The sequence below is a fragment of the Pteronotus mesoamericanus genome, unplaced genomic scaffold, assembly GCF_021234165.1.
Source record: "Pteronotus mesoamericanus isolate MK-2021 breed Mesoamerican mustached bat unplaced genomic scaffold, CSHL_Meso_final contig_44, whole genome shotgun sequence".
NCBI lineage: Eukaryota > Metazoa > Chordata > Mammalia > Chiroptera > Mormoopidae > Pteronotus > Pteronotus mesoamericanus.
This window is the reverse complement of record NW_026555166.1, coordinates 1,464,363-1,474,298: the sequence shown is the minus strand read 5'-3', so window position 1 is coordinate 1,474,298 and position 9,936 is coordinate 1,464,363. Positions and strand designations below refer to the sequence as shown.

The 9,936-nt window shown below is 36.6% G+C and overlaps 1 protein-coding gene across 3 annotated transcripts in view; it reads right to left on the bottom strand.

Annotated features, from left to right (window-relative positions):
• Positions 1–204: 204 nt before the first annotated feature.
• The window catches only part of CTNNA2 (catenin alpha 2), a 1,090,206-nt gene continuing 1,080,474 nt past the window's right edge, over positions 205–9,936 (bottom strand). For all 3 annotated transcript variants that reach the window (XM_054577629.1, XM_054577628.1, XM_054577630.1), the window contains one exon: positions 205–1,812. In XM_054577629.1, the coding sequence (XP_054433604.1) occupies positions 1,525–1,812 (288 nt within the window). In that variant the 3' untranslated portion in view covers positions 205–1,524. The remainder of the gene's footprint in view (positions 1,813–9,936) is intronic.

The following is a 9,936-nucleotide window of genomic DNA, read 5'->3' as shown; positions in this document are numbered from 1 at the left end:
ACTATGCTTCTCTCCTTCCATAAGTCTTCAGTTGCTTCTCTTGGAGACCTTGCACCTAAGCTAATACAGGCATAGTCCCAACGTGTTATTACATTGCTAAGAAACACAGGCATTTTACCAGAAGTCTTCTTGAGACATATTGTAACTTACTAACCTGATCATTTAAATGGGAGCACTCAGATGGATATTTGAGGTCCCCTTCTGAGTGTTCAGGCCATAGCTGAAAGACTACTATTCATTCTTTCCTAGTAATGAGACAGATGTCCTGTTCTGACAATCTAGATACAAAAGTTTTCAAATAAAATATTTTGAAATTAATGAGCATATATTGGATTTAGTTTCTCTCTGAGAACCCATTAAGTTTCTTACATTTAGCCCAGGGCTTAACATGGCCCACAAAAATCTAACACACGATTTTTCATTTTAGATTCTGTTTGAAAGTAAATAAAAACAAATGGAAAATATAAAACAAAAGCAGTCCCTGGACTTTCAGGATGACTCCGAAGTTTCTTTATGTATTAGCTATTTTCCCCCCAATTTCTAAAGTCCAACAAACATTTTAAGCACTTTTCAAGGAACTGCTCTGATCTTTTACTAGTATGCATTTAAAGAAAGGAAACATCCTTCAGATGTCAAGATTAAATGTGTTTATTTTGAGTTAGTAGGTACAATATCATATTAGATACCAGCACTCCAAGCTACCCCTATGTATTTGCCTCTAAACCTTCACACATTGTCAGTTTCCCTTCCTCTAACATTCCACCACTGGGCCTCCTATTTCTAGCAAAATCATAGTTCAAGTTTTTTTAAAAAAAGTAAAAGCAAGATTGATCACTGTATTGTGCTTCCAGTGCCCCCAGAAGGATAATTGTCTCAAATAAATGTTTGTTTTCAGTGAAGGGGAAAAATTGATAGCATGAGCATTAGTAATGGCACTACTAGAGAGAAAGAACAGAATACATATTAAAAGAAGCATTTTAGACTTGATGAATTAGTTTCCCCTTAGTAAAAAAATCCACATATTGTGGATATGACTTCACAGTTAAGTTGTTCCATTTGTGGGCCACACACTTAAGCGTATTGGCTAGTACATTTTTGCACTGACACAGAAGCAATACAAGCTTTATGTTCTACCATTACACTTCCAGATTTTTCACTTAATATACCTGCCAACCTAATGATTCTTGCATGCATTAGAATTTGCTCTTGTAGTGTTAAGTTTATTTTCCCCATCCCTCCCACTCCCGTAAACATTGCAATATGAACTCTTCACCAAATTGTATGAGAATGTTGCAAAGAACAGCTCTGTGCCACCTCAGGACAGGACTTCCCTGTCCCCTCTCCAGGCTTATAGATGGATCAGTAGTATTGATCACATCTCATCTTCATGCAAACAGACTCTGCTCCCATAATTTCCCCATGCCAGAGGCATATGAGTTGGCAGGTATGCATACAAAAAAATGAATTTAAAAAGAAAGGAAAGGAAAAAAGAAAGTAAAAGCTTTCTTGTTAGAGCCTATCATCCTAGAAGGAATCCATTGCTTTGAATTCACTTAAGGCCTGCACAGGCGAAATGTGTTTCTTCTGAGAACCTCGTCTAACTCGCGTCTGGAATTCTTCAGGCTTTTCTCTCTTCACAAGGGGCTTCTTCTCTGGAGCCTTCATCTTCCAAGACACAACAGGTGAGTTGACAGCTGCTGTCCCATAGACCTTCTGGTATTTGGTCGAGGCCACATAAGATGCCTTTACCGTGAGGACAACAGCATTCATCAGGTTTTTCGCTGCCTGGATGAGCGATGTAGCACTGTCCAGCTAGAGTGAGATACACTTGGGTTAGTCAAGGCACAACATCCACAAAATAATGGTGCAATTTCACAGTACAACAATGCTTTGTTTGTGCCAGTATATAAGACTGCCCCAAAGGAGTGAATTAGTACATGCTAAGGTGAATGAACTATAAAGCAGATACCTATCTTCTCCCATCCCTCCTCCCAAGGTAAAAATTTAAAAAAAGATATGCTATGATGAATAGTTCATTAAAATCCTGATACCCCTAAAACCCTCTTTTGAGCATGTAAGAATTCCAATGTTTACAAAAGTTTTTCAAAGTAGAGTATCTCATGTTATTACATTAGACTGATGGGTGTGATCTCAATTATCAATTACTCATGTTTGAAGAGCATTTGACAGGCACTGAAGAATAAAAGGGTAAGTGGTTACATTGTAATTGTATAGTCCCTCAGTGGAAGTATACCTCTATTTGTAGATTATTTCTCCATCCTGTGATTAGGATTGGTAAGGATGCAAGCAGTTAATAAGAGGAACACTCACAAGTGTTCTGTCGTTTGCTTAAGTGTTTATTAAGCTTGAGTATCCATTTAACTACACTCAGGTCTTGAATATACCTCCTATAAGAATCTCAATAATTGGGCCAGGTTGTTGGAGGTCAGAGAGCATTCAGTGAGACCCCTATGTCCATGTGTTAATGAAATATTGATTTAGCACTATGTGCCAAACACTATTGTCAAAGCTCTGTATTTCCCCACTTAACTCTCACAACAATCTATAAAGTGGCAATTATTGTCATTGTTCTTTTATGATGAGAGGACTGTTGCATGCAGAGGTCTAGTAACTTAGTTTTACACAGCTTAAGTAGTGAAGTCCTTATAGACTGTATTATTGTACCATATTGCCACACTCTTGGGCAGAATAATCTCAAAAAGGCTATGACAGGTCACAACTCAGAGCACAGTAGGTCTAGGAGCTCACCCTCAGACTCTTAGGCCAGGAATTTTTTTTTAAGGTTACCTCTTCTCTGCTTTTAACTAGTTAGACAATGTGGTACATACTGTGCAATAAACCATTCGATATGTTTCAACTTTCTTTTTCCTTCACTCCTTGAACCATAGATGTTAGAAAAGATAAAAACTGCATTTCCCAGACTCCCTTTCAGGCAGAATTCTATATGCAACCTAGTCAAGGGAAAGAATTAACAGTGGGACTAAATTATTCCTCCAGCCTCAGGGATGCTTGAGTGGCTAAGGAAATGTATCCACTGCAGTTAGATGAGGGATCCAAGGATGTTCCTAAACGATGTTGTTCCTAGTTTTTGAGATGATTTGGTGTATAATCTGTAATTGATGGACTATAGCTGCATTAGAGAATTGGCAGCTAGGCCTACAATCTTCTGGGTGCAAGGTGATTAGCAAAGTATTTAAGCTGAGGGACTCCAAACATTGTGGCTGTCCTATGGCACGCAACCTTGTCACTTTAGCTTCTTGTTATTTCTTGAGACCAAAATGTGTCCCAAATAGTGACCGGCAACATGCTGATCTCTGTTCCATATTAATTATTAAAGTTAAGTAAACTATGCCAAGTTAAAAAAAATATTTTGTGACAAATAAACTCAATTCTTCCACCACTGAAAAAACCTATACAGTCAGATAATTGGGGGGAAAAATTGGAAGATGCTTTCTATGTATAAATTCTTTGCAATACTATAGAACTGAGGTTGCACCACTAAGAAAAATAAGATGAAACACCAGTATTACATTGACCTCACATTAATGAAGAGAAGCAAAGTGATCTGTGGATTAGAGCCATGATTCAGCAAACATCATAATTGACTGTTTTGTGAATGAAATCAACCAAATGGATAGGGTAACCACTTACTTTACCACTTCTATTACACTGTGCAAGGTGCATATATATACCAAAATAACTGCTTAACCCAGACTACTTAGTTTATACAGCAAAAGTTTCTACAGCTAGCTAAGCAAAAGCAAACTCTAAATTATTCATGTTAATAGAAGAGAAACTAAGCATGGATTAGTGCAGCGATTCTCAAAGTACATTCTCTGAACTAAGAGTATCAGCATCACCTGGGAACATGTTAGAAGTGTAACTTCTAAGCCCAATACCAAACTCTCTGAATTAAAAATTTACAATCCAGGAGATTCTGATGCATGAAAAAAAGTTGAGAACCACTGAATTAATGAAACCCAAAGACTATCTGAAGGCTTATTTCATCCAATGATTTCAGAGCTTTCACCACATGTGAATTTGGTAACATCATAGCCAGTTATCTGACTGAATTTCACTTTTTCATATTTTCCATTATATTCTCAGTTAGAAGTGTAAATAACAAAGGAAAGAGATAAGCAAGCAAAACTTTGGGACAATGAGACCAGTCATGGTTTCTTAAGAAGCTAGATACTATAACCCTTGGCCAATTGATGGTTTTCTATAAGTCTGTCAGGTTTCAAAAATAAGTAATATTCAGTCATAAAGTTAGTTAATTCTATTGTGTACTATGGGTAAAGAGAGGGTGAAATGATATAATAGCAAAGACAGTTCTCTTGATTTGCTTCAGAGCATTAAAATTAGTAGAAGTAGAAGGCATCTGTTGTATTATTAAATGGTTCCCAAAAAGCAAATCTTGGGAGAGTTGAGTGGATCCAAAGAGAAGAATTACAAGTAATTTGGAGGTTTTTACCACAGATTCCATTTTCAGATAGATGGTGTCTAATTCTGCAGCAAAAATAGGATAGCCTGTCTCTTCTTCAGAGCCCCTTTGCTCTCCCAGCCTGAAGCAGGAATCCTGTGAATAAACCTAATACATTGATCAAGAGTGAGACAGCTCTGAAATATAAAGCCAAGTATTTCATCAAGCCATCTAGAAGGGCAGAAACTGATTTGTGGCAAGGCAAAGCGAGAAGGTGAAGGATCTGGCCAGATAAACTTGAACAAATAATACTCCTAGACAATAAACCCAATCTAAAATTAAAAATAAAATTTGACTTTTTCTTAAAACTTGAATGACCAAGGGATATTTTTGTATGCTCTGTAACCACTTGAATGATTGGGATAATTATCAGTGCAATAAAAATATGCTTTATTTAAAAATAGGTCTTTGTTATGCTTGTCCAAATGGTACTGAAACCTGGTTTCTGGGTGGCACATATTGCTAGAAAATTCACTTCCTAAAAAAGTTATATCAAAGAGTAAAGCTACATGGCCAGGTGATTTTTTTAATACAAGATTTTGGAAAATTTATTTAATGTAATCACAATCTATTATTTTTTTATTTATACTGCAAGCATGGCATTTTCAAAAAAGACATGAAATGATTCTGTATAATGATTTAATAATAATAACCAACATTAATTGAGCAATTAGCAGATGCGTGGCTTTGCTTTCGTCCTTTTAGTTAAATTGCATGATTTAAACTTCAAAACTCCTTGAAGTGAGAACCTTTCATTACCTCCATTCTACAGGTGAGCAAACCGAAGCTTAGAGATATAATGTAACTTGGCCCTGCAGTAACTGGCAAAGTAGAGATTAGGACAAGTACTAATCCAAAGTCCTCCATCTGAACCACTGCACTATTTCCCTGAAACATCCTTTAACCTCTGGGGTCTTGTTTTTTCAGTGACTACCAGTCATTTAAAATGAACCTATCTCAATTATTACCTCTGTCTGGGTGGGAGTCTGTCCTTTAAACCTGGTAACATCCTGTAAATATCATGACTACATCTGGTGAGAACCTCATCTCTCCTGGTCTGTGATATTCAGTCTCATCCTCAGAGCCTGTATCCTTTATAGCTGGATCTCCCAGTCCTGGCTGTGCTCCTGTTATGGTATCAGCCCTTCCCAGCCTTTCCTGGACTTCAGGGTGTTTTGCTGCCTTGGATTCTCCCTCACGGAGGCAGTGCCTGGAATCTGAGACTTGCAGATTTCTCTTGCAAGTGCTTAGATTCTCTGAAGCACATTCATTATGCAGCTGTAATGACTGGTTGAACTCTCCTTGGCTGGGGCTAACCAACACTAATTGGCATTCTGTGCCTCTGTCTGGGCTGTTTGCACTAGCTTTATAATAGCCTCAGAAATGGTTCTAAGCTATCTCTCAAGTTGGCCTGCATATACACTGACTGGACTTTTCCACAATAAGAGACTTGTATTTTTCCTACTTAAGGGTCTTTCCATTCTTACTGGACATCCTATTCAGTTCCTATACCTAGTCTAAGAGAAGCTGCTAATTTTCAGCTACTTTAAAAATAAGAGCCTAAATTTAGCAAATGTGACCATGAGCCGGTCTCTGAACTGGCTACCAGTGTTTCTTTTCTCTCATTCAACCTATCACTCTTGACCCAGGGAATACTATTATGCTCCACTGCGATATAGAGAGCCATACAGTTTGTCCAGTATTGCATTACAAATAAGACATGAAGAAGCCAAGATTTAAAGGCAAACAGCCTAACTCCAGAGCCCAGGAGCTAACTGTTGCTCCATGTTGCTTCCCAGAGCCATGCATGACAGAAGAACACACCACCCCCAAATCTAGCAAGCTGGGCTAGACTAATCCTCTCTATTCCAGTTCATAGGTGCCTGCTGTCCCTAAAAACAGAAATTAGGCTTTTTCTAATTCTGTCAATATTCTTTTAAAATATCAAAGTACTATTTTAAAAAAGGCAACAGATGTTTCCTCACATCTTGTTCTATTACAGTCCATGAAAAGAAATAAGGGTGGGAAAGCTGTTTTATAGCAGATTTTATGGGGTTTTTCTGGCCAGTTTTCTTGCCTGTGTTACCTCTCTTTTTAACCCCACACAACTTCTAATAGATCTCTATTTCCCTACACAATTCTCATTTTGTCTTTTGAATGGAAAGAAAATACTTTGATGAATTGTGATTCTGCCATTAATTAATATTTGTGCTGCCTAATTCCTTACGTCAAAAGATGAAGAGTGTTATGAAAAGGGCTTAGAATAACTCATAATTTATGGGATCATCTGAAGAGTTCTGAAATTCCACGTGTTAAGTTCCATGCTATTTTATTAACATGAAGTTTACACCCCAAGAGGTGTTCAGTGTCCACAGGAACAATTGTGACTGCATGACTCAATCACACTTTTCTAAGTAAAAGTGCAAACACATTTCTTGAAATGCAGAATTCTCATTTAGTCTTCACCCTTAAGTCTATTGCTCAATATTTCTACCTACTAATTCATCCAAGAATCTCTTCAACAACTGATGTGTACCTATTTGTGCCAAGTGTTGTAGTTTAAGGTTGGGCACACAAACATAGACACAAACTAAAAGGCTTAATGCTCTGTGGTAAGTGCTTTAGTAGGATGTGAGGTGCTAAAGGCACAGAGGGAATGGGAGATCTACCCTGAGTCTGTCGGGGGCAGGGTAGGAATATAAAGCTTTATGGTGGTCATGATAACTAACCTCATTTTCATGAATGAAATAGAAGATTGTTGGTGACTGAATGGTTTAATGATGAAGGATAGTTCTCAAATTTATAGCTTGTACAACAGAGTATATATTGATGTTCTTAAACCAGATGATAGAAATAAAAGAGATGAGGCGCTATGATGCTACTTTGGACCTACTGAGTTTTAAATATTCATGTTGTATGTAGTCATCAAAGGGACAGTTGAAATTATAGAATTGAAACTCAGGTGACTAAATATAAAAGACCACATAGTTGTTTATATGGGTTTCACCCACAGTTTCAGTAACAGTGTTCTGCATACTACAGGCATGTAATTTATGTCAATTCTAATTTCTTCTTCTCTTCATATTATTTAGCATTTTTACAGAGACATAATAGAATGCTGAATGAAATGTTAAATCCATTCTTTTATTAGGTCAAAAAGTCCACTAAATGTAATAAGAATTCAGCATTATAATTTCAATATAAAAATCAATATCCTTTTAATAATCAAAGATATAACATCATCAGGAAACATCTTAAGTATTCCCTTGACAACCAAGGCTACTTTCTAGTCTGTTAATTAGCAATCACTCTGAATAATAATGGTGAACTTCCTGGGGCCAACCAGCAATAAAATAAATGCAGTTTATATTTAACAGCTGGTTTTAAAAACACACACATAAAAAAACAGCATAGTCAAACTTGACAAGTAATGTAAAAGAGGCGGAGGGAAATGCATTTGATTAACTATATATAACATAGGAAATGGTTTTAGGAGAGGGCCAGACATGTGATTATAGAAGAGAATTAAAAATTACACTGAATTCTACATTAATCCATTTAAAATATGCATGTAGAGATAGATTCATTTCAAAGTTGTATTTCTATTTTCAAAAGGCTGATTATCTATTACCAAAAAATAATAAACCATAAATGGAAGTTCATGGAAATCCCAGGTACAAAGCAATCTGTCCTTGGATTTAAAATAATGCAAGTACCATGAGTCTACTGACTAAGGTAATTCAAATAAAATTAACCAAATCCATTTGAAGGTTATTTTGAAATATAATAAAACTGAGAAGTTTGCCTTGATTATCTCAAAAAGCTTCTAAGTTCCTGGGAGAGGGAATCCAATCCCATTTAGGCCTACGCTATTTTAATTTTCTCATGTCAGAGCTGATAGTGTTACTGATTTCGAGAATGCTAAAACTGTTCAGCAAATATGGGTAGAGTCCATTTTAGCCACTTGCAGGATCTTTTAAAAGGAATAAGTTAGTGTTTAACAAGGACATAAAGTCTTTTTTAATCCTAATCTGAGGACATATTTCTCATTGCTTTGGGGAGGGGGCAGGTGAGAATAAGAGAGAGAGAGAGAAAACATCAATTGGTTGTTTCTCACAAGCTGTCTAACCAATTGGGGATCGAACCCACAACCTAGGTACATGTCCTGGCCAGTGATCAAACCCACAACCTTTCCATGCATGGGATGATGCTCCAACATGAAGTATTTTAATGGAACTATGCTATACCTTTTCAGGCCTGGGGTAGCGTTTCGGGAGAAGGAAGTTGTGATGGGAGAATTGACAATCAACTGAAAGCAAACACCTTGAGAAACCTGGAATCTTTCCACTGGTCATTTATTTATATTCAATCAGTTATCTGCTTAGAATGAGTCACAAATTGCTTGCAAGGAAGGAAAAAAAAAAAAAAAAGACTTTGCAGTAAGTCAGCTTTGCTGTTAATGAATGGGAGGTTAGAAACCCAGAGCACTGGTGCCTATTATTTGACAAGAAGAACATTTCATGTTTAAAAAAATCCATGAGGCTTTGAAGAGATATTTGATCTCCTTAGAAACTCTGATACATTTGAAGTACCTTGAAATAATCTGCCTACTTTTTCCAGAGTCTATATCAATAACACTCTAAAAACTCTAGCAAGTGCAGAGTAATAAATAGCTCAGGCAAACAAAGACACTGTGAAAAGGTTCAGCCTAATTGCATCTTTTCCCACTTTATGGATGTTTACACACTTGCAAAAAAAGACAATTCCTTTGTGGCAAGCCCTCACTGCAGTGTTCTAGTCCACTCTCTCTACCTCATCAAACATCAACAATGAAGTGAGTTTACAAAGGTGGATTCCTTCCTCTTAAGACAGTGACAGTGGTAAACACAGGCAGCAATTTGCCATGCACCCCTGTGGTGACCACGGCAGACATTATTAATCAATCATAGCACTTTGCTCCCTCAGACTCTGCTGGGTGTCAGCAGTGATAAAATTTCTCTACCTCCCTCCTCCAAGAGGTCACATTTTGACAGTTGTCAAAAACAACTTGGTATATTACCTAAACATTTTACCTCTACTTCTATATTCAATTAACTTGTTTAATATATTTTTGTTTTTGTTACTACTAATTAGATTACTGACAAATCTTTTTATTTAAATGCTTCATATACTCTTGTACACTTATTCCTGACACCATAGTTGCTAATGAATAAAATCATTAAGAAGAAGATGTAAACATTAACATAGTGCAAACCATATGTGGGTTTAATTTTAAATCAGGTGATAAAATTATCTGAATATATTAACAAGTAGGGTGTCCGAAGTGAAAAATGACCATCAGAGGTGTGCTGTGATTATTATTTTTAAAAAAATCTGCATTGTCTATTAGTATTAGAACATTTACCAATCCTGATAACTGCTAGCTAAAATAT